Source organism: Passer domesticus, chromosome 22 (assembly GCF_036417665.1).
Source record: "Passer domesticus isolate bPasDom1 chromosome 22, bPasDom1.hap1, whole genome shotgun sequence".
Taxonomy (NCBI): domain Eukaryota; kingdom Metazoa; phylum Chordata; class Aves; order Passeriformes; family Passeridae; genus Passer; species Passer domesticus.
The window spans coordinates 7,685,490-7,710,420 of record NC_087495.1 but is presented as its reverse complement, the minus strand read 5'-3'; the positions used below and the strand labels follow the sequence as shown (position 1 = coordinate 7,710,420).

Below are 24,931 nucleotides of genomic sequence, written 5' to 3'. Positions count from 1 at the left end.
ATTCCATGACTCACAAACACGCTGCTGTTGTACCACAAATAGAGTGTATTACAATTAAATATTTACCTTACAATCACTGATGCTGTTGTACACCTGGTTGAACTCCCGATTGAAGGTATGAGTAAGAAGCTGCAGACACTAAAGGGGGTACATGAGGGGAAAAAATGAGTGAGACACAGAGAAGAACTTTATATTCAGATTTTCAGAGAAATTTGAACAGAAGAGGTGATTTGCCAAGATACATTTGGGAGGTCATGAAAGAAAAAACAAATTCTAAACTGCTATGAAAAATCACAGAAGAGGGTAATAATCACTTCACTTGATAAAACTGGAAAGCTTTTATAGAATCACTGACAGAGGGGAATGAGATACAGCCACAGGCCAAACCTCCCCACAGCACTGGCCAGTGAGAGTGGCTTATTTCACCAACCAGGATGTTAAAATGAAACTCCCACACTACTGGACATTCCCCAGGCTATCTGAGCAGCTCGTGATTGACCTACAACCCCCTCTGGCACCCCAGCTGCCCTCAGGACGGCTGCCCTGTGCCCTGTGCCATACCTTGGTGGCCAGCTCCTTCTCCCTGTCCACCAGGCTCTCGATGTCCGCGGAGTCGTAGCCGCTGCTCTCGCTGGGCGTCACCGCGCTCTCGAAGGTCGTGGTTGAAATCTGAGAGGAAATGCTGGTGGAGGTGCTGAGGGTCCCACTGCTCAGGCTGGGAGACAACGAGTCACTCAGGGACTTGGGGATGCTGTCACCAAGCTTCTCACGAAGCAGAAGAAAATGTCGGGTTTTTTCCACCTAGTAAGAAAGGAAATCAGTGTCGTCCGCTCCAGGAAGGTGCCAATTTTACAGACACTGAACTCTCAGGAGTCCTTTACTATTCATACCAGTAACTCTCCCCAGGGAAGGGAGTTTACAGTGGCACTGGAAATTGAATTTGCCTTTGCTGAATACACTGAGATTCTGAGCTGACTCTACTCAGCAGCCAGCCACACACTTTGTATCTTCTCTGCCAGGAGAATTGATTTAAATCTTGACTTCCATCTCTTTCCTCACCTCATGCAGCAGCTCCAGTTTCTCCAGTTCCCACTGATGCTCTAGAATGAGGCTGTCACCCCTGGGCCTCCAACCTGCCAGGTTCTCTTCTCCCCTCACATATGCCACAGAAGTATCCAGGACTTTCCTCCTCCTCCTCTGCATTCCTGAGCAGAAAAAACAACACGAGACGTGTTAAAACCATAGCCAGAGAGGTGTCACTGAGAAATAATCAGCAATTTGCAAAGAACCAGTATTTCTGCTGTTTGGCTGGAAATATACAATACAAGGATTTCATTACCTGCAAATACACAACCAAAGATATTTTATTTAGTCCAGCTTTCTTATTTTTTTCATGTATTTCCTATTGACCAAGATACAATGCAAACTCCTGTTCAGTCCAATTCAACTGAAGGACTTCAGTTTCTACATCTTAGAAGAAAAATACACAGATACACCATGAGCTACATTCCTTTCAAGAGGTGAAGTTGGCATCAGAAATCAGCAGCATCTTCAAAAGACAAGAAAAAGCTCCACTGCTGCAAAACCCAGTCTCAACTGTTGGTTATGAGCCATGGATTATGCTCCTAAGACTCAGGTAAGACTCAGTGTCCTGAGTTACCCTTGTCAGAAAACATAAAGTTTCCAGTGAATCCTTGTTCACCAATGGTAAACACAGAGCTGAGTCTAAAGTAAAAGCCAGAGTAAGTGTTTGAAGGAATAGCAACATTCCATTGCTCCTGTGAAACACAGGAACTGCTTCTGATCAGGACAGAAATGTTTACTCCATTCTGCCTGAGAAATTTTCTGCAGTATTTCATATTTATCACTGGAGCAGCCAGCCACTGCTTACCTGGACTTCCTGTGTCTGACATTTTGCATAAACTCAGTTCATAGATCCCAGTGACTCGATTGCTGTTCACAGGAAAGCAGAAGAAACAAAAACATTCTATTTATTATCTTCAAAAAATACGTGCTTCAGCTTCAGCTCAGTGATTCCAAAGCAGAATTTTAAGTATAGTTGTTAGTTAGAACTAGATTTCAATACTACCCTTGCACAAAACAGCCAGAACTGCAAGATCCCAACAAAAGGCATTTCTCCCATGTTCCCCCCACCCTGCACTGGACTTGAAGAGCACATGCTGCAGTAAATTCCAGGTCAGGATCAAAGTCATCTATGTGCAAGCTTGAAAAGTGGATCCCTCTTCCCAACTCTGTCAGTATGGAAAAGAGGTCAGTAAAGAGAGAAGCCATCAGAGTTCCACTGAAATAAACGTGAGAAAGAACATTCAAAACCAGACTGGAGAACCTATGAGTGGGTAAAGTTTCAAATTAAAAATTAAGAAAACCAAACAACATCCTCTAAGAGGAAACACAATAGTGACAAAAAAGGCCAATGCCAAAGGTGCGAGTGCACTCACGAGTCTGGGGATTTGGAGTAGCCGCTGCCGAAGAGGCTGCGCAGGGAGCGCGGCGGGGAGATCTTGGCGTCCCGCGAGTAGAACACCATGCACACATCCTTGGTGATCACAGCAGGCTGGATGCAGTGGTCAAGCTAAGGAACACCAGCAGTGAATGAACGGCTGCAGCCAACCCTGCCAAGTTACACTGCTGCCCTTAGGGGGACAGCTTTTGAAATTTGCTCTTGTTTGGGTCTTTGGTGAAGGGTTTTCATATGTGTAACTGTGAAAGAGAACTGCCAGATTTCTTGATGCATCCCATGGAATTATTTTACTACACAAAACAACAGTGTCTTGCCAAGAGCTAAGCCCCTGCTTGTAATACCAATACTCACACAGCAATGTTCACTGATTCCAGTGGATTTTCACAGAAAAAGATAGATAAAGCAAGGGACAAAAAGGTAAGACCACCAGTATCTCCTGTGTTGCAAGGCAGTAATACCTGGACTTTAAGGTGTTAACTTTGAGTCCATTTTTTCCACCCTGTTCTCAGGAAATGAATAAAAACTCTTACTGGCTTCAGCCAGCAGGAAGGCACTGGTGTCTCACCTCCAGGTAGGCAGACAGGGTCATGTAGATCTTCTCTCCATACGGTGTCACTCGATTGAGGAGGAGGGAGTTGTGCAGGGAACTGTCCCAAACGGCCTCGAACCGGTAGAAAGTCCTGGAAAGAAGGACAGTACAAGGTCAATAGTAAGCATTCCTCTGCAGCCCTCTCATCACTCAGTGTAAGGCATCTCTTCCTGATATCATCCTCCAGTGAGGTGGATAAAAATACTTGAAGCAAAAACCTTCTCTTTATTTCCAGGATCATTCACTTCTACCTCAAACAGTAATAAAGACCACCACCTGTTATGGAGAAGACTCATCTAAAAGGGAAAAGAGGGAATGCAGAAAACAAAAGCTCTCATAGCTCTACAGGGAAGTCAGCACTGAACAGTTGTTTGTAAATGGAGAAAATTAATTTCTACTGCTGCAATTCAGCCCAGCTGCATCTTAAAAGAGCACGGGAAGATTCTTTCTACACCATATTTTAGGACTTCTGTAAGACATTTCTTCAGTCTGGGACAAGGAAAGAGAGGAGCTGAAAGCTCCCCCAGGTCTACCCCAGCAAAGCAGAAGGTTCAAGTAAAAGTGAAAGAGACAGCATCACACACAGCACAGCTCAGTCACACATCCAAAGGCACAGTTATACTCTCCCCTCTCTAGCAGGGGCTTGGGGAAATGAGCTTTCTCCTTTCCCACAGGCAGTGACAGACTGCAGGGAGGTCCCTTTGGAAAGAGACCTATGCCCCTGTTCAGGAACTCAGCACACCTTTCCACACTGGTGATGAAACACAAGGCATTCATTCTTTATCACCTCTATAGAATTTCCCTCCCAAATCCCTTTGCTATTTTTATCCCATTTTGAGTCCAAATGATGTAGTACTAAAAGCAAGAAAGTGCTTTATGTGCATTATTTTTTTTTAAGTAAGTTATATATCTGAAGAGCTTCTGTACTAATTCCAAACTCAGAAAAATGGAAGATGAAACTAAAGACAAAGGACAAACAGCAGGGTAGGAAAATACAAAGCAAAACAAAAAGAAACATGAAACAGCCTAAAAGCAAACATGGCAGAAACGAAGAGTTTGACCTCAAGTGGAGCTCTCAAGAATCCCTTCTCTGATACCAATTACACAATTCCAAGCTAATACATAAAGGCACCATGAACTGCAGTCAAGTGAGAACACTGCTAGATTGCATTTGAAGAACCACATTTAGGAAACTACTTCTGAATATGTTGTTTCTATTAAAAATACAAAGAAACATAATCTAAAGGGCAAGTATTTGGTAGCTTTAAAAGCACTGTGAAGCACTGTAAAGTAATAATCCTCATCTGAGTTAGATTAGGCAAAGAGCACAGTTGTCATCTAAGCCTTTACACATCTGAGTTGAGTCCTTATGTTTTAAACTTTCATCATGACTTAGTTGTGACAGCAAGCAATTTTTTAAGTTCTAGCAAATTCCAGATCTACTCTCAGGGTGGAAGAGAAAGTAATAAAACCCATCTGATCACAGATGGAAAAGCACTGCACGTAACCCCAGCATCAGTTCTGCACCATTTGCCAAACAAGATTTCTCCTCATGGAGAGAGAACACAGGGGTAAATGCTCCTCAGTGCAGAAATACTACCACCCTCTTGAGTAACATGATGTCTGCACAAACACCAAGACAGAGTCAGGCACAGCTTTGAGGCAATTCTTTTAGTGGATCTTTTCTAGCCAGGAAGGTAAATATACACAGCTTTGCCTGCCTAGACCAGAATTTGCTACAATAGCTACAGAGCGAGACAAAAACCAGAAGTGAGCAAACTCCTTTCAGCACAGCACGGAGGAGAAGGGAGCAGGGGACACACAAAGCATGGAACAGAGGAGAGACAGGTTAAATGTGGAGTTAAAACTGATTCTGAAGTGGATCTTAGCATTGTGAAAGGTGGTGAATTGGGAGCTGAAGACTCTCGTCTCTTTTCCAGAGGCAGAGCACAGAAAGCAGAGCTCAAAGTGCCCCAGAGTGTGCAGCTGCCATGTCAGGCTGTGATGCCACTGGGAAGGAGAAACAGGAATCCAGCCTGGGCAGCTACTGCATGTCTGGCTCCTGTGGCAGCTGCTAAACTAAGGAGTGGCAACCACACGGTTAAATTCCAAATGCAAATCCAGCCCCAGAACAGAGGCTGAAGAGCAGGCACATGGCAGCCACTGCTATTTGATCAGAGCAATCCAAGTAACCTCATCATTCAGTCCTTGGCTTGGTCCTTCAAACAAGCAGCACTGCAGAGTCAGAGACAGTGAGAAATTCCAAATTTAGTTCTTTGATACAGAACAAGGGAAGAAAATAGCAAGGACTACAAAAGGGTCTCTATTGGATGGCACATCAAGAGATTCAGAAAGACTGCACAAAGGAAATTCTCCTACTCTCACATGTGAAGGAAAGTTCACCTTTCCAAGTCCCCCAGTGAACTGTACCTGAATAACCCTCTGACACAGAGGAGGAGGAGGAGGAGGATGGGGAAGAGGAAGACTACTTCTGGAAGAGCTAAGAGGTGTGCTAACAGAATTCAGTAAAAGCTGAGGGAAGTGGCAGCAATACAAATGGGACATAAAGCATTCTATTTTCAAGAATCTTTATGTACAAAGGAAGCAAACAGAAAATACCTAGGCATATCCTTATCAAGAAAGAGCCTGTAAAAACATAGAAAGAGCTTCAGTTAGTGCAGCCAAAAGCAGAACAGAAAAGCAACAGCTGAGAGGAACAGAACAAGTGGACTAATAAACAAAACAAAGTGAAAAAAACCCAGAGAAAGCAGCAAACAAGTCTGCAGACAATGAACAAACATTGAGACATATCCCTTACCAGGGCCTCAGCTCCCTTCCACCACGCTGCCATGCACTCATCCCACAACTTAAACCTTGGCATTTTGGGATGAGATGGCCAACAGCTTCATCCCTCTCATCCTTCACCCATCTTACAGAAAACTACAGAGATATAGAGGAATTTATTGAAACAAAACAGAAAGCACAGAGCTTTCCAACTGCAAATCCAGTAGTATCAGGCAGGAATCCAGCAGCAGTCTCCCTGTTTTCCAGTTTATTGATCCATTAATTCAAACACACTAAAGTACCCACTTCTCAGTGGAAGGCAATAAATAACTGCCAATCCCCAGTCCCTGCCTGCCTTCACAGACCCAGGTGGCAGAGAGCCCACAGGCAGGAGCAGCATCCCAAACCCACTTTAATGGCACAGGTGCTTCAAAGTCCAGGCCTCTAACAGAGAAGGAAGAATTCCAGGGCTTGGAAGGATCCCCCCTCCAGCATTCAGCAGAGATGGACTCAAACCTTCCTTCCCTCTGGAAAAAGCCACTCAGAGCCCCACTCCAGGGATATTCCTCCCTTGCACCAGCTGAACAGAAGCAGGGAGCAGCCAAATGACTGCTGCCAGAGCAGGGACAGGCTGAGCCCAGGGCCCCTCTGCCTTGCTGCACTGGGCTGCAGACGCTGAAGCAGAACAATGTGGAGTCTGAGCCTCAGAGCAGTGAGGGACACAGAGCCACAAACCCCTGTGAACACATCTGCAGATGTACCTCCCAAAACTCTCCTTGTACTTCCATGCTGTATTCCAGCACCAAACCTTGATGTCAGTTTAGAAGTTTTGGGTTAAATCCTGAGGCCCCCTTAAGCTGTTCCTTTCCATCTGCCCTTTATGGTCCACACACATGGAAAGTAACTCAGATGCACTGTCAGCAAACCCTTCCCACACACCAACAGATTTCAGCATTAGCAAGATTTTACAGTGATGTTTGTTCTCTACCTGTGTTCTGTGCCCATGGAATTCTACATTTAATAATTAGCCACATTCCCAGCTTCCAAACTGCCAATACATCAGAGGTCAAACAAATTTCTGATTCCTGCTGGAGGGCTCACTGCATTCACTTACCTGTTGGAGCTGTGAGAGGACTTCAGGTATTTTGCAGAGATAATATTCAAGGACAGAATGGCATCCACAGCAGCTTCATCTACCTCTGCTTTATTTCTTATACGCCCTGGGAAGGGAAGGAGGAGGAATCAATTAAAATTCAAACTGCAACACAGAAAGAATTTGTTTTCCCAAATACAATTTCAGACTACATGAATAATGAGCAGCTGTAAATGGAAGTTGCAAAACTTAAGTTTTTCCTGTGGATATTTTTCAAAATTCTCCTCCTACAGGCGGTGCTCATAAAAATGACAGAATGTGATACAAAGAGAAATTACCAGTAATAGCTTTTCTTCCTTACAGAGCAAGACACAAGACCATTTACTCACCAACCACGAGCTCTCGCACATCCTTCCAGTGCAGCTCACTGCCCTTCTCATGGATGATGGTGACTGTGATTCTCCGCTGGATGCCCTGTGGGGTTCACAAACAAACACTGCTCAAGTGTTCACACACACATGATGTTTTGCACTTGTACTGCAAAAGTGAAGTAAATAATATCATTTAAATAATATCATTAATATCATTTCAGTCATTTCAATAATATCATGACATATCATCTGTAACTGAACAAGCAACTCTTTGTTTCAGGACCCTAAAATTCACTTCAAGGGGATGTTATATTCTCATATGTAAAAGAAATTAAATGCTTCCTCTTCCTCACTCCACAAAGACAGAGTAGGAAAAACATAACTTTAAACCTATGAACCATATTAAACTGTGATTATCTTTATAATCTAGCTAGAGACAAAATATTACTAAGGATTGTAAGAAGAATTTAAGATGCACTGAGATACAGTCACTTCATAGATTATGTGTCATAACCACAAGCAGTGAGAGAGAGCAAATGGAATTTGAGTCCACATGATCCTTCTGTGTCCTTAGAGATGCTGGAGAACACTGAAGGCACAAATCTGGCCCCAGAGGTTCCTGCTTTTTAAAAGGCTTTGCTCTTCCACGAGTGGGATGCCCAGGGATAAGGAACAGGAGCAGCAGTGTCCTGGGGCCAGTCTCCTCAGAGCCAAAGCCACCAGAGCAGCACAGCCTGGGACACCCTGCCTGCCCCTGCCCAGCTGTGTGGAGAGGTGCCAAGCCAGGCAGCAGCACGCCCTCCCTCCCTCCCTCAGTGGCCCCTGTGCTCCATCATACCTGGTGCAGCAGGAAGGTGCCCTGGCAGGGCAGGCCCCCGGTGTGATCCACGATAGCAGGGATGTACCTGTGTGAGACAGGGCCACAGATGAACCAGCACAGCAGCTTCTGCTGCCAGCACCTGCCTCTCCCTGTGGCAGCTGGAGGCACAAGGGTGTGTCTTTCTGCCTGCTCCCCAAACAGGCTCCTTGTGGCACTACACATCAGTGAATCATGGAAGTGCCACCCACTGTACCTCCAGTGCAGATCACTTCTCAAAATAACCCCCAAGGACCTGTCAGGGAAAACCTTCTTGTAGCAGAGATGAACACTGAACAGAGGCTGCTATGTGACTGCAGTGACATCTCCAGTGTCCCAAAGACTCCAAACTCATGGCCTACACAGGGAAGTCTTCCTGGTGCCTGTGCCTGGAACTTCACCATGGAAAGACCCCTCCAAGTGTGAAAGAAATCATTCTATCACTTTAGTGCCTACTAATGGGGACAACTATTGCCAGCAGACTGGACACCCATCACTACAAACCAGGCAGGCTCTACCATGGTGACTGCTGAACATCAGCCTGGTCTGGACAGAACAAAGGGGAAAGACCCAGAAATCTCATAAACCATTGTTCCTGAAACACTATATTAATCACAGTATTAATAGAGGACTTACTCCCCTGTTGGCTCCAGTTCACTGATCTCAAACCACACCAGGAGGTCATATTTGCTCACACTCTGGCCCAAGCTGGGCTTGCTCATAGTATTCAGCTTTGTAGCTGGCACTTAAAAGAAAAAAAAAAAAGAAAGAAGAAAAAAAGACTGGTTTGCAAAGACTGAACAAGTAAAGCTTATCCAGGACACACACAAACGTGCCATTTCACAGGTCCTACATATTCTGTGTACGTAGGCAGACCACAGCTTTCACCATGAAAATTATGTTGCTTACAGCAATCATTATTTCTCTAAATGTTTATTAAATCTAGGTTACTAGAAGAGAAAGAAATTTTGAAGTTAAATAATGGAACAAAAGTGCATCCAAAGAGCCTGGAAAAATACACAGTCCCTCTAGATCCACAGAGAAATTTCCTCAAACATGCATCAGTTGCTTTATGGCTTGACAGCTGGTGATTTAGAATTGCTGAGGTCTGTTCATCTGCAGCATTACTCACCCATAAAATGCATTTCACCTTCCCCACACAGGAGGAAAAGAGTATAACTTAAAACTTCAGTCTTCACTTCATGTTACAAACTGCCAGACCCCTGCACCACTTGGTTAAGATACTGTATATGTGAAAAGGCAGAACAGGACTTATTCCAGAGCCCTAATCCTGCCTAAGTATTTTTCTGGGCTCCTTATCTCTTGGCATTAGTGAGTATAACCAGCCAGATCCTCTCTAATTCCTTTCATTCAAATGTAGGGATAAACCATGTTAAAAAAAAATAATGAGACAGCTTAAATTCTAGAAATAACCTAATACTCCCTCACACATCATACCTTTTAGCTGCCATTACATGCTTTCTCTTATCTGTTCACTCATTACATTTCTGTAAATGGGAACATTTTAAAAGCTTCGTTCCTGTACACTCTGAGATTTTTGTAGCTCTGATATTTCATTTTTTTTCCTTTCACATACTAACCTCACTGCTTTTATTAAGCCAAATAATTATTCTCCCTTCCACCTCTCAAGACCCAATCCCCCCTTGCTCAGGTATTCTTTGGGTTCTCCCACCTTTACATCTCTGTATCCTTTGGCTTCTACCATGACTTAATTTCCCGTGCACTGGAAGGACATAACAGCCCCCAGTTAGAGCAGGTCCTTGCAGGAGTGCCTAGGTGCTCTCTTTTGAGATCTGTTTCTCTTCTGGGTAAAACAGCAGCTGCCTCAGAGAGACAGATTTTACAGGAATCAGTTTTTCACAGCACAGCTCCACCCTGGGAGGTAGTGAGCTTGGGGCTCATCGTTTGCCTTCCCATACTTTACTCAGGGTAGTAACTCTCTCTACACCCAACCACCTCATGCAGCTGCACAAGAAGTCACTCCAGCCAGAACATCAAACACAAATCACTCAAGGTTATTGCTAAGCAGAGCGACTCAAAAGCATCAGAAGAGAAAAACAGCAGAAAGACACATGGAACTAAACACGAAAGCTTGATGCTAGATGTTCTCAAAGATTTGCTCTGGTACATTCATTAATCAGCATGACTTTTTATTTGGGTTAAATAGAATAGAAGTGGAAGTGAGGAACAGCACTGTTAGTGGCAGGAAAGGAAGATGAGTGAAAAGGAAACCTATACAGAACACAGCAGAATGTTTCCTCTATACCTGCCTGTGTTTCCATATGCATCTCTCATCCCAGTACCACAAAACTCTATGCAGAACACAGAAAAAATCAGAGGTCCTGGAAGTTCCAGGGAACAGATGCAGTGACACACAAAAAAATCTCTATTGTGAGATGTGACTCCCAGCACACTGGAGTCTACACACTGTCTCTATGGCTCTCTCTAAAAGAGCCCTACATTTAAGCACAGCATCATCCTTCCATGAGCACAACCATGGCAGCTTCTACTCCTAATGCTACCACACGATGAAGGAAAAAGGAATTTGGAAGCACATTTTGGAACTACTTCTACATCTATCACAGCCCGAGTTTGGCTACTAACCATCTCGTTTAGGAGCCCGCTCACTCTGACAAGTGGGAACAGGCAGAAAGAGAAAAGGGGGCAGCTGGTCAGCTCCATCCTGGAAAGCAGCCACGGCAGAGGAGGCCAGCACGGTGGCGTGCTCGGACAGCGTGTTCAGCACGTGCACGTTTACATAGCCAGACATGAGGTACCTAATCAACTCAATTTTCCTCTCATGGTCTGCAGAGGGAATGCAACACACACAAAGAAAGGATGGTAGAAATATGCAGGTGAGAGAAAGAGGGAGAAGGAGGAAATTAAAGGTGAAATGGAAAAAAAAAATCACAAAAGAGTTCAGCATGCATTATTCCAGTTAAGCAAAGAAAACCAAGAATCATTTCAACAAGACTCACTAAACAAGAACATGAGAGAGCAAAATGATGAAGCAATTAATGAACAAGCAAATTTCCAGTCAGTAAGGGCACAGTAAGCATGGGAAGAGCCATAGCCAGATCTCATGGAATACGGTCAATACCTCAGGAATGGAATTCTACCCCCTAATGAACTAAGCAGCACTTCCTGCAGAGGTTGAGAAGAAATAAAAATAAAACATAAAGAGGGCAGAGAGCCAGCAAAGACATCCAGTGCCCCCTGCAGCACTCACTCCATTTACATTTCTCAGTGTCCTGGACCCCTCAGGAATACACTACAACCTCCATCTGCAGCAGCAGCCCTGTGATGTACAGAATTAGAGAGCTGTTCTCACCTGGCTTTGACAGTGGCATCGGGGGAGGAAAGAATCTCCGAGAAGGCTGTGGAGGGCTACAGAGAAATGAACAGTTGTCAGTACAGAGGCAGTTAAACACAAGAAATATACACAAATGCACACACATGCATCTTTGTATACACACACCTATTATTGTCTCTAAACATATCCTCACAATTCTATGAAGACAGGGAAATATCCCCTGTCAGGAAAACAAGGGGACTCAGCACATTCAGACTAACCAATGCTCTTTTTCTATTCTAGCTCAACCAACCCTAGGAGCACTGCTGAGCTGTTCCCAGAGCTCACAGATCACTGCTGGAGTTCCCAGTATTCCCAGTGCAGTGCTCCGGTCCCCAGGGGGGTTTAGGGTGGACTGGCAGAACAGCCAGCTCTCCATGTTTGACAGGGCAGACAATTCAGCAGTCACTGCACTGGGTAAAGAGGCCTCTGGCAGCACTTTCACCTCTGTCAGGAATTCTGCCTGTGAGGCTGTGGTGCACAGTTTCAGGAGTACCAAAACTGCACAACCTCAGCATGATCCCCAAGTGCCTTTACACCAGGCTAGTGACCAATACCTGTTGAGATCCTGTCCTTGCAGGTGGAGAGGATGCTGCTGATAATGTCCAAAGACTTCAAAGACAATAGGCTTTGTTTTGATGTACTCCACAAATGATTCTGTCACTTCCACAGCAATCTATTTCAGGAGTAAGGAAAGAAAATGAGACATTCAAAAAAGGAAATCTCTTTGAGGAGTCTGTATTTTTCTTATCACTTAGTGTCACTCACAGTAAAAGCAATTGCATTCCCTTCTGGTTTAGACACTAATTCTACTCTCCAAGAAAGGAGAAAATTAAAGCCTCAGTGTCAGGCATTTCAAGTAGGAGAAGAGGAGGCTGCATGTAACCAAAGCATTACACAGTTCATAAAAATAGATATATCCAGTTCATCTGAGATCAGAGCACTGCTATTCACATGTATATTTTATTTCCTGAATTCTAGACTGTTTTCACCCTGGAAAGGAAACACAGAATTCAATGGCAGGAAGTAGAGGTGAAAGAAGAGTTAAATTTGCCACAAAGAATCATTCTGTGTTTTGTTTTGTGATGGGAATTACATCATTCACCTGATCACTCCTAGTACTGTCTATTCCTAATAATCCTGCTTGCCTTGAAGGACACCCAGAACTCCCAGTGCAGACAGAGGAAGTTACTACTCATGGAAAGCTTTACTTACATTCTGAACGTGGTAAAACCCAAGGGGAGTCCCTCTGCCATTGTTTTTGAGAGGTTCTGTGGAGAAAGCTTCATCATGTCGATGTAGAAAGCTTTAAAAAAAATAAACCAAAAATCAGCCACCACAGAATGGTTTAATGAAGATTCTGTGCTCTGAATCCAACCCTGAAAGGAAATCCTAAAACCCTCAAAGAAATGTATTCTGCTGGAACTTTAGAAGCAGTTGAGTGATGGCCTAAAGCTGGGCATGCCATAGTCTTGTGGGACCACAATTGTGGTACCTGTTTTATGTCCTTATTACTCCTTTTGATTCTCTTCCTTAAGAACCCAAGCCTGAGACCACTTTCACTTGACAAGTACTGATTTCCTCCAGGGTCATGCAGCTTCCATTCAAATGGGTGTATGTACAATCTAGGATTGAATTTTTCACATTAAAAGCTTAAAACCTTAAGATATCTATGAACTACTAACTTATGAGCCCACTTTAATTTCTTTCTGCAAAACTTTAATCCTTAACATCTGCTTAAGAGAAAGTGAGGACCAGGAACTCCAGTAAGTGACAAGGAGTTTTTCTCTGCTGTACAAAACCTCCACCCATCTGCAAAGTTCTCAGAGCTCCACTGCCCACTGTTCTTTGCTCTCTCTCTCTTACACCATTAATTGCCTCATGCAAGTGAGGACAAATTCTTACTTGAACTGGCAGAAGATGTCTGCATATTCGGGCAGGATGCCACTGGCCTGCAGCACTGTCACACGGAAGGTGAACACACTGCCCAGCTTCAGGTGATCACCAATTTCCTCAGTGAATCCTTCCATAGTCATCTTTCCATCCAAAGTGGCTGACTTCAAGTCTTAGGGAGAAAAAAAACCACCTCATATGAAATAATTTTTTTTTCTCCTTTCTTTTCTTGAAATAGTTCTTCAGGAGACAGTTTAGTCCCATCAGTTTGGTTTTTTTTTTTCCTTTTAAACCCAAATAATTTGCTGATAACCAAAAGATCCAAATATCTGAGAAGTTTTTCAGGCCTGTTCTTCAAATGAATCTCTCATGTTCAACCAGGATCTCCCATGTTCAACCCAGCACATTTCTGAAGGACACTCAGAACTCCTTTCTGTGACTGACTGGAAGTGTCATGAATTTCCCAGAAGTTCTCCAATCACCACATATTTCTTGCTTACCCAGCTCATTCATTCTGTTGATCTCCTCTGGAGGAGTGGTAACCTCTGAATTCTGTCCTTGCCCTTCCACAATCCTCAACTCCTCCAGCGACAGTCCAGACCGAGTCATCGCAACTGAAGAAAAATCACTCTGAAAAATTAAATATAGTGCCTTGTAACAGACTTCTGCATTTTCTGGGTTTGCCATCCCCTTCTTTCCCTACAACACGTGTTCTTTATTTAGAAGCACAAGCTACTACACTCAAAGACACCTAACTCAATTTTAAGAATTCTTACCTTATCAAAATACTCATTGTCAAATGAAATTTTAGCTGTCCCAGACTGTCGAATACCAGATCCATAATCTGGGGCTTCTTCATCAGCTAAAAAAAAAGAGGGGAAAAAGAAAATAGATAAAGTGCTGGAAAGGATCATACCAGAAACCTCTCCAGCAGGAACTCGGGTGTGGGAAAGCAAGACAGCTCTCAAGCTTCATTGTGAAAATATTTAACTTTAGAGAATTTTGAATGCACACCAACTTTAGCACTAATTTTCATTATTTATTTACTTCTGATTATTATACTGAAGTAAACTAACATCTGAAAATCTGTAGCCACGAACTCAGCAGTAACACTAGCAAAGCTCCACCAGGACATGCTGGAAATCTGAAAGTTGGATCTGTCCATACAATCTGCTCATTTCAGCTCCTCCTCTTCACAGAGAGCAACAACAACAGGGCCTGGTTAAATGCCAAGGTTTTTTCACAGTAAATGCACAGTCACAGCAGAAATCCCAAGATTCACAATGTGCTCCAATGCTTTGCTTAGGGATCAAATAATGCCATGGCCCTTTTTTAAGGGATGTCCCCAGTTCAGTTTCTGTTAGCCATGCTGTTTTTGGTTCATTTGGATGGATAAATATTTATTTGGAAATATTCAGTCAATGTTAAGGAGACCAAACCAAACCAGACTTTTGTAAACATTAAACCAGATTTTAATTCACTTGTTTTAATCCCTGCCAGGGTGATTCTTATACATCTTCAGAGTCTGAGTTTCATTCTATGTTCCCATGGAGAGTGAAGCTTCCAGGGTTACCCTACCTAAAGAAGCAAGAACTGTTGGCAGCTGGCCACTGCTGGAAAGTGCAAATTCTGGGAAGGATCTGTGCTCCCACCAGCTCGGATAAGGCTTGGCCTTGCCAAGCAGCCCAGCTCACACTGAGCAGTGTGAAACAGCAGCAGTGACCTGCAGTAAACCCTGGCACACACACAATGGCAGCTCAGCCCTGGGTGAGGCCGTCACCACCCCGGATATCTACTCCTCTCTTCTGAAAAGAATTCCTGGTGATTAAACACTGTGTTAAAGCAGCTTCCAGTCTCCACGTTTTTAGTGAGGCAGTGAAGGGGGAAACTGCTGCTGATTTCTGTCTACACCATGGTGAAAACCATCAGTTCAGGAACTTCTTCACGTGCTCTCCCCAGACCCCAGAGGTGCACATTTCTGAGCATTATTTAAAGGGATAGTTTGAGCACAGCTAAAACTTGGCACATTTAACTTTAATACAGGACACCAAAACTATCAAACCAGGTACCCTTCTACACTGTTTATACTGGGTGCCAGAAGGAAAAAGCTTTGCTTTAGTTTTAGTTTTCAGACTTCTTAATCTTCCACTGTCCTAAAAAGCACAGTTGCATTAGTTGCCAGGTATAAACGTCAGTGGACAACATCATTATTTCAAGACTTATTCATGCTCAGCCCATGTGGTGAAAGAAGCAATGAAGTAATTTCGATACCAACAGAGAGCAGGTGTTCTTTGCAACACGCAGGTTATTCAGTGTGAGTATGAGGAGAGGGGTTTGGTGTCAGCCTGGCCCCTGCAGCAGCAGGGTCTCACCTGCTATGGCCTGCACAGCCACGCGCAGGAAGCCGCGCACTTCGCCCTTCTCGCTGACCACGGCCACCCTGTGGATCAGGGGCACGGGGTACAGCAGGTTGCTCAGGTACACGAACGCCCTGGAGACAGGAGAGAAACACAGCCAGCATTAGGAACAGTGTGCCAAACCCCACTGCAGCCCTGCTCGGCTCTGCAGCAGCCAGATCTCAGACACTGCATCTCCCAGACCTGCAGGAGGTCCCAGTCCCTCCTGCCCACACAGGAGATCCTGGGGCCATCCTGCCCACACAGGAGATCCTGGGGCCATCCTGCCCACACAGGAGGTCCTGGGGCCATCCTGCCCACACAGGAGATCCTGGGGCTGTCCTGCCCACACAGGAGATCCCGGGTCCCTCCTGCCCACACAGGAGATCCCAGTCCCTCCTGCCCACACAGGAGATCCCAGTCCCTCCTGCCCACACAGGAGGTCCTGGGTCCATCCTGCCCACACAAGAAGTCCTGGGGCCATCCTGCCCACACAGGAGATCCCAGTCCCTCCTGCCCACACAGGAGATCCTGGGTCCATCCTGCCCACACAGGAGATCCTGGGGCCATCCTGCCCACACAGGAGATCCTGGGGCTGTCCTGCCCACACAGGAGATCCTGGGGCCATCCTGCCCACACAGGAGATCCTGGGGCTGTCCTGCCCACACAGGAGATCCCAGTCCATCCTGCCCACACAGGTCCTGGGTCCATCCTGCCCACACAGGAGATCCTGGGGCCATCCTGCCCACACAGGAGGTCCTGGGTCCCTCCTGCCCACACAGGAGATCCCAGTCCCTCCTGCCCACACAGGAGATCCTGGGGCTGTCCTGCCCACACAGGAGATCCCAGTCCATCCTGCCCACACAGGTCCTGGGTCACTCCTGCCCACACAGAGCTCCTGCCAGGCCCAGTGCAGCCAGCAAAGTGGGAGCTCAGAGGGACCCAGGGCTCACAGGAACGAGTCACAGACACAGAGAGGGGATGGCTGCATGGAAGGTAACCAGAGATGCACTGCAGGTGTGAATGGAGCTGTTAGCAAGCTGATAGAATCCATCAGGGAACTACTGATGATAAAGAATGAGGTTGTTGGAAATTATAAATTAAAAAGGAATTTATCTACTGTGCTCACAAAGCCTCAATTTTTACTGAACATATAAAACCACTCTTTAAAAACCAGATTGACTGAATGTTTTCTCTCTCCTATATTCCTTCGATAACACTGTGTGCAGAATAACCAGAAACCCACAATAAACCACAAGTCATCACTTAGGTTAATTGGAAGATTCACTGATTGTACAGATAGTGGAAGACTGAAAGTCTTCACAGGTAAATCTCTTCAGGATTTATTTCTTTGAAAAAACAAAACATAAATATGACATGACAGCACTGCTCTAGAGCAACCACTTAGAAATCACAGTTTCCAAAAGGGAAAACAGCATTTAGGCCCCATGGGGGACAATCCTGCCCTGCACTAACTTCTAAGTTATATACAAGCAGGGTCTGTTTTGGAGCAGTAAGGTAACCAATTTAATTGTATAGACTTTAATTAAGTAATTTTTAAAGCGTCACACTTAAGTGGGATTAGCTTGAGCAAGACATTAAATGTTGATAAGCTCAACAAGTCAGCTAAAGAACAGCTCTCAGCAAGGGTAAAATATGGCAGGTTTTAATTATTAAATGAGCTGTTTCAGAGTTCAGAAGAGTACTCAAGCACAGAACTTTAACCAATAGTTTTACTAGTCACTAAATTTAAAGTGACTAATTATGCAATTTTAACAAATTTATGCACATTAAACTATACTAAACAACAGTAATTTATTTAAGTAACTTCCTCTTTACATTTCTTTTTATTAGTCTTTAGTATTATGTGTAATTAATTCCTGTAATTTATAACTGTTATTGTTTAGCATTCCTAGGAAAAGTCCTGCATGGCAAAGGGAAGTGCTGCTCCTTGGGTTCACGTGCCCCTTCCAAGGATGAATGAACTCTTTTGAAATGACAAGGAAGTCAAACAGGTGTCAGTCATGAACCAAGGACACAAAAATAATGCTACTAAAAAAAAGTGGTGACAAAATGCAGTAGAGAAGAGGATGATTAATATGGCTATAAAGTAGCAAAACAAAAAATGAAGAAAACCATACAACAACAACAACAAAAATCCAACTGCAACAGAACACTTCACTAAGATTAGGATTTAATTCCTTTTCAGTCTGCTTCAAAGTGAGGTAAGCTGGGTTGTGCAGCACTACTGCTGCTTCATCCTGAGACAGTGCCAAGTTAGGAGTGCATGAAATCTTAAAGTTCTCCTCCTCCTCTTCCCACATCCGTGAGGAGTCCCACTCCCCAGAGAGCCCCTAAGTGCCCCCTGCACTCAGCCCAGCAGACTGAAAGAGGGGAGCTGGATTAGCAGAAAGATTGGTGAGGTAAAATGGCATACTCACAACAAAACTAGAAATTAAATTTAACAAACACAATTTTTAAAAAAACCAAAACAAAACCAACAGAACTCAAAATGATGGCAGATATTTTTAAAATGAACACATGAGGATTTCAAGAAAATATCCCATAGTCCTCTCCCACCTCCCTTAAAAACAAAGCAAATACTTGATATGTCACACCATTAAATAGAGTCAACCTTGAAGAAACCCAGCATGCCAGAAGAGATGGCTAAAGGGACCAGCTCTTTTTAGTTTTCTTTAAGAGTTACAAATAAAAGGCAGTCATAGCACAGAGAGAGAAAAGAAAATAACCATGATGGCCAGGGAGCTGGATAACCACATGCTCCACTTCTCCTCCTCCTCTCCTTCATGACCTGCACTTGTCATTGCTGACAACCCTCCAAAAATACTAAAAATTGTTGCATTTGTCCTTCACATTCTGTAATGTATCAACCAGTACACAGCTGGAAGAGATACGGAACTCTGGTTTGGTTCCAAACTGAACACTGCCTTGTGCTCAAGACAAGCCCTATGAGGATGGACACCCTGTGCCTGTAAATCACTGTTCACAAGCAGAGCTCCCACACTGGAGGACACAGCACTCACAGTAGTTCCTACTCAGTGGTGCTGGACAGCCCACCAGCCTCTGCTGACAGAATGGGCACAACAGGAACAGAACAACAGAAAGCAGCAGCTGAGGAAGAGTCACTCTCTGTCCTCACAATAGGAGCTGAGTTTCACCCCTCAGCACATCCCCTGCTCTGCACATGCAGCTCACACCACGCAGAGCTGCAGCTTCACGTGCCACAGACACAGCTCAGAGCTCTGCACAAAGCAGGGAATCTGTGAGCCTGCCAGGAAGCACAAGTGTTTGCACTGCACTCTCTATCTGCTCAGCTCGTGCTGTGCCTGCTGTGCCCTCTGAGTGAGCATGAAGAGCTCAGCTCTTTCCCAGCTCCAGGGGCACCCTGGGCTCAAGGAGCTGCCAGCCAGCCCAGAGCAGCACACATGGCTCTCCCAAAGTGCCTCCCCACCTGAACCAGACAATCAGAGTTTGTAAAACATTGTACCAGGCATCGCGTGTACAGGCACAGATTCAGAGACCACAGAGCACTAACACAATTTCTTGCAACTTTAGGAATTTTGTTTAAAAAATGGAATCAAGGAAGTTCCAAGTTTCACTACTGACAATGCCTGAGGTTAGACAAACACACTACACTGAACTCAAAGCTTGATATAAAGACCAGCAAACTCTATCTCTCCTTTTCATAAATTATGCAAATAAGTGTCCTGCATTTGAGGAAACTGCATAAAGATCCCACCACCTTGACCCTGAAGTCTTTCCTGCTTACACTGACAGAGGATAAAGCCAAGCTCTGGTCCCTCTCCTTTGTTCCTGGCCATGGAGCCCTTTTTGTACCACGCCTGTGGAAGCACCTTAATGAGGATGTTGGCTTAGAGGGTAAGCAAGGAAGCACAAAAGCATCATCAGGGGAGAGGGAAGCAGCAGAGAGAAGAGCCAAGTCACTAAATAAAAATGATTCTGTTTCTTGTAATGAGAAACATGTGCTAGCAGGACTGTTACTGAAGAAACAGTGAAGAACTACATTTTTCTAATCTAATTTGCTGTCCTTAAGGGTCTACAGCACAGACTGAGGTCTGGTAATGCCATAATTCTTTCTGTTCTGGAAAGCTCAATAATATTCTAAAATACTCCAAGCAAACCTGTTTCAGGAATTCAAGCAGAGTGCCTGGGGAAAGTGCTGATAAACAGAGACCCTGAATTTCAATGTCGATGACCTTTTCCTGTGCAATACTGGCTACAGAGGATCAAGCACAATCTGAGACACCAAATCATCTCAGAGAACACTCTTTTCCTCATCCAGAAAGGACCATTCTTCTTTCTCCTCATGCCATCTTTTCATATGCAGCAGATGTTAAACCTGTTTTTAAAAAAAATGCATTTCTGGATTTGGACTGAAAGACTTCCCACCATAATCAGATTCTCTTCCATGGAAGGCAATAACACTCACAGTTCTGTCTTAGTGTAATGGCTGAATAGGGAATTCTATAAAGGTTTAAATTCTGTATACAAACCCCCGTTCATTCCAAGCTGGGACAGTTGTCTAGAGATAGATTTACTGACACTGTCATATCTAAGGGTTATTTTCTCAGTCACTAATTAGGTCTTCATGGCTCCAGACACTGGAATTTACAACTTAATGTTGAACTACACTCATTCTCTGGCAATTCCAATTTATGGGCATGGATATTTTGGCTAGACTGACCATGTATGCAGCACAAGGCAGAGCCATTGCAGTCTGCAGCAAGAGCTGGTCCCTTTTGGCCATTCTCAGAGTAACCTCACCAACCTTCCCACTAAAATGAACCAAGGGGATCGGTCGTAAAACGGGTCGCGCCCATCATTGAAGAGGTCTGATCCCTCCTCAGTCCCAACGTCGGAGCCAGTGTCATCCACAAAGGCCTCATCATCAAAGTCCTCCATCTCATCCTGCTGCTCATCTGCCAGCTCAGTGATGTCGGAGTCGGCCGTGGAGAAGGTGGGGGAGGGCGTGCGGTCGGCCAGGCGCTCGTTGACGCAGCCGTGGAAAATGGGGGAGCTGCACATCAGCGAACGGACACGATTAACAGCGTCAGCACACACAGCCCAGAGCAGCTCTGCTGCCACCAGCACAGACACCCTCCACAACCAGCAGCGCCTTCAAACCACCTGCACTGCCACCAAACGGGAGGGACGGGGCTGCCAACAAAGCCGGGGAAAAGAGTGTCCTTGAACGGAGCAGGAAGCAAATGAAAAGGAACAGAAACATGGCTGAGCATACAGAACTTGAGAGGACATCTGTGGAACACAGCTACATTTCTCATTTCCAACACAGCTGTTCTGCAAATAAAAATATTGTAAAGGTGCGGCCGACAGCAGGAAATATCAAAGAATCCCATCAGACTCTTCCCAAACTATTTGAAGCACACATATGAGAGACTCTGGACCACTTTTCCAGCGTTCTTCGAATGCTCACAGCTCTGCTCCAGATGGAACTTAGCAGGTTATATTATTTCAAAATAAATTTGTAACTTACTAAATGTTCACTCAAAGCAGATTCTACTACTAGACACCTGAACTGGCATCATTTTAAGGAGCATTTTCTTAACCATATTTAAAGTCTATTCCAGATCCCTGAAAGACAAGAGCCAGCTGGCACAGAGGCCCCTGCGCGTTGAGCTGCTGTCCGTACCTGCCCACGAGCTTGAACCAGTGGAAGCGGTCGTAGAAGGGGTCGCTGCCGGTCATGGAGCCCTCGGGCTCCTCCTGGCTGCCCGAGGCCACCTCCCCCGCCCGGTCGTACATCTCCCGCATCAGCTCCAGCCTCTGCCTGCGGGCACAGAGCAGCCAGAGCTCAGAGAGGGGTCACGGAGGCACAGAACACACAGCCAGTGATCGCCTCACTGCTTCACCTGCACCAAGGGACACCCAACAACACAGGAGGCTGTGCCCTAAGTTTGGTGCTTCACTAATTCCCCAAAATATTAGAGCCTGGTTGTCAGCTAAGCCCGTAAGCACAAGGCAAGGTCACTGCAGAAGCTTACATAAATCTTGGATTTCAATTCACTTCTAAATATTCCTCTTTCACATCTAATTCTGGCACATTTTTTTGCTTCAATTTTTTTATCAGACCATGCTACTGAGAAATTTTGGCAGTTCTTTGTATTCCACTCCAGAAATGTGGGCATTTTGATTCAAAAGTGAACCAATTCCATTATAGACTCTAATTATCCATTTATTTTATTGTAGAAAACAAGTGTTTCACACTGCAAGATCCTCTGTCTGGAAGTTATTAGTAGGAAAAAAGTTCTTCAGTCAATATTTAGAGAATGGGGAAAAGAAATGTCATTTACATGTGATGAAAATAATTCAGATTGCAGTCAGAATTTGTGACAGAATTTGTGTACTTCCACAGAAATAAAATCTTTAAGATTTTTATCATAAGTTATGTCCTATACTGCCAGGTTATATAAAGCAGGTGGCAAGGAAATTATTACAGTGGAAGGACTGAAAAAACTAATGCACAGAGATGAGCTGTGATGAGTCTTATTACATTCAAAAGATAAAGTCTAACCTCAAATTGCAAAAATTAGATATGAAGGTAATGTGAGAAGCTGGAGAAAAGTGCACTTGTTCAAACAATCTGAAAAGCTGGTGTTTAGAACATCCCACACTGTCTAGAAAGTTTGGGAGGACACAGAGCAAAACCAGAAACCGATAAGGAACAGCGAGGGAAGAAATTTTTGAGTGAAGTTCCTCAGACACAGGGAATTTTGCTCTCTAGGAGCACTGACATACTTGAGTTTTTCCAGGGACCAGTAGTGCGTTGCTCCGTTCTTCAGGTCCTGCACCTCCACGGCCACCACGGTGCGAGGGAAGGGCCGGCGCTCGCGGCTCTTGTCGGGCTCGGCGGGCAGCAGCTCGGGCGGCAGCGGCGAGTACAGCGTGTCCGTCAGCAGCACGAACTGGAACTGCACCTGCACGACACACACCGCGCTGCTCCTCAGCGGGGGGATGCTGCATGGGACACTCACCCTCACAGCCCAAATCACCATTTTCTGAACCCTTTTACAGCCCAAATTGATAAGCAAGAGACATACAATTACAAGAAACTCAGAGCATTTACAGCAGGATTATACAATCAAAACTGATGGGTCAGAAAATTCAAAAACTGGCTCTGCACGTCCCTACCTTTTTCTTTAACTCTACACTGATTGCATTGGCTTCCTTCAGGTACACTGCATTTCCCCAGAGCTGGTCCCTCAGTGAAGTGAACTGGTGGAATTTCCACTTCCTGAAAGCCCACTGGGCGAGTTCGTACTCATGGCGTGTCCAGGACACTGGGAAGAGCAAAGAAACAGAGGAATAAAACAACGTGGCTTCCTCTCAAGCCCATCACATGCAGTATCCAATACTCCTGCTGACTGTGCCATCAAGCTCTCAACACATTCTCTGGAAAAGCAGACAATAAACCCCTACGTTTTCATTATTCATCATGGAAAAACTGGACTCAAACTTCCTCAACATTAGCAGTGGAGATTAATGATCATGTAAATGAGATTTGGAACACAGGAAACAAATCTTTTTCTGCTCCTGTTATTTTAGGTTATTTGGCAATTATTAAAGCCAAATGCTGAAAGAGAGGAATGAGAGCAAGTTTAATGAGAATAATAAATTATCTACTGTCCAGAAATGGAGTTATACAGACATGTCACAGCATTCTAAGAATTCCTAGCAAGGAGGAAAGAGAAATTTCAAGATTAAAACAAGGGAGCAAAGGCAACAGCGTTATTTTGTTTTAAGACATCTGAGCTCTGTTAGTGCCAGGAAGAGATTCCTTCAAGAGCACCAAATCAAAGCTTGGGTAAAACTAATCTAGTTTGTGCATCAGTTGTGTTTGAAGATGCAGGTCTACTGTTCAGGTGGAATGTATTCTATAAATGGGTATCTGAAATCTTGATGCTGAGAGGATTACAGATCAAGAACTTGCAGAGTGTTGCAGCTTTCCAAAGCAAGTTTTCTATTACAAGAGATGACACAGCAGCTGTTCCTTTAGACTTGGCTATATCCAAATTATTTTTAGCTTCAAACTCACCTTCTTCCTCCTCCTCTTCCTCCTCCTCTGTTGTTTCAGCTGCCAAGGACCGTGTCTCCACCTGCTTCTGCAGGGCCTGCAGTTTGCTCTCATAGTCCTGTGGGGAGAGAGGAGAGGCTGTGTAGGAGGACAGACAAGAGCCAGAGGAAGCTGAGAGACACCAACAGCTCAGAGCGACAGACACAGCTCAGACGTCAGAGTGCTCCCAGGTCACACCAGCACTGCTCCAGGGCAGCCTCCCCTGGAGAACACAGGGCCAACACCCGACAGGAGAGCTGGTCTCTAAATCACCACATTCACATGTACAGTGTCCAGAGAGGGAAAGCTTTAGGGTGTTCTTTTGGTGGGGTTTTTGCTAAAGACAGGAAGAAGGGCATTTTATTTGGAGGCGGCCTGCTGCTTTCAGAGAGGTAGGAAAGAGGCAGAAATAGAGAAAAATGCAAAAATAAATTTGAAAGGGGAGGATTATTCACCTTCATTTTCTCAAACAGAAGGATTAACAGCACCACTAATTTGCCTTTGTATTAAAAAGAAATAATTTCAAATATTAGTGGGGGAAGCACTTTGTTTTCAATGAGATTTTCCCCATGGCATGTAAATAGCACTCTCTCACATGTGTATTTAAGACATCAGAAGATAAAATACCACCACGGCCCTGGCAGAGAAGTCTGTGCAGTGGCTTCCCCACGAGGAACACTTCAGCAACAGCTTCTGGTACAAAGGCATTTTCTTCCTGTTCAGACCTTATCGTGCCTTGAAATAAATGCTACTTAAACCTAATGAGCCTTTTATTATTTGCTGGCAAAACAAATACAAATTAGAACAGACTCTGTCACACTGCTCTTGGTCTCAAAGTCTATCCCACGAGGGTATTTTATTTTTTTTTAAGATAAACCTTTGACATATTATTACACAAATTAAACTGGTTTCTCAAGATTTTTACACAAGAGCTACAACAACAATTCACTAAGGGCATTGCTGAGTTCTTAAGGAGAATTC

At 44.5% G+C, this 24,931-nt stretch overlaps 1 protein-coding gene across 6 annotated transcripts in view; it reads right to left on the bottom strand.

The window, feature by feature from the left end:
- Window positions 1-24,931, bottom strand: part of KIF1B (kinesin family member 1B) — a 77,487-nt gene that overhangs the window by 7,918 nt on the left and 44,638 nt on the right. For all 6 annotated transcript variants that reach the window (XM_064396852.1, XM_064396856.1, XM_064396855.1 and 3 more), the window contains 22 exons: window positions 23,933-24,029; window positions 23,029-23,177; window positions 22,636-22,814; window positions 21,530-21,667; window positions 20,648-20,896; window positions 15,814-15,932; window positions 14,218-14,303; window positions 13,942-14,071; window positions 13,454-13,613; window positions 12,764-12,854; window positions 12,106-12,224; window positions 11,528-11,583; window positions 8,812-8,920; window positions 8,158-8,224; window positions 7,338-7,422; window positions 6,970-7,075; window positions 3,048-3,162; window positions 2,460-2,593; window positions 1,892-1,953; window positions 1,060-1,205; window positions 562-801; window positions 67-138 (listed from right to left, as the gene is read on the bottom strand). In XM_064396852.1, the coding sequence (XP_064252922.1) occupies window positions 67-138; window positions 562-801; window positions 1,060-1,205; window positions 1,892-1,953; window positions 2,460-2,593; window positions 3,048-3,162; window positions 6,970-7,075; window positions 7,338-7,422; window positions 8,158-8,224; window positions 8,812-8,920; window positions 11,528-11,583; window positions 12,106-12,224; window positions 12,764-12,854; window positions 13,454-13,613; window positions 13,942-14,071; window positions 14,218-14,303; window positions 15,814-15,932; window positions 20,648-20,896; window positions 21,530-21,667; window positions 22,636-22,814; window positions 23,029-23,177; window positions 23,933-24,029 (2,709 nt within the window). The remainder of the gene's footprint in view (window positions 1-66; window positions 139-561; window positions 802-1,059; window positions 1,206-1,891; window positions 1,954-2,459; window positions 2,594-3,047; window positions 3,163-6,969; window positions 7,076-7,337; window positions 7,423-8,157; window positions 8,225-8,811; window positions 8,921-11,527; window positions 11,584-12,105; window positions 12,225-12,763; window positions 12,855-13,453; window positions 13,614-13,941; window positions 14,072-14,217; window positions 14,304-15,813; window positions 15,933-20,647; window positions 20,897-21,529; window positions 21,668-22,635; window positions 22,815-23,028; window positions 23,178-23,932; window positions 24,030-24,931) is intronic.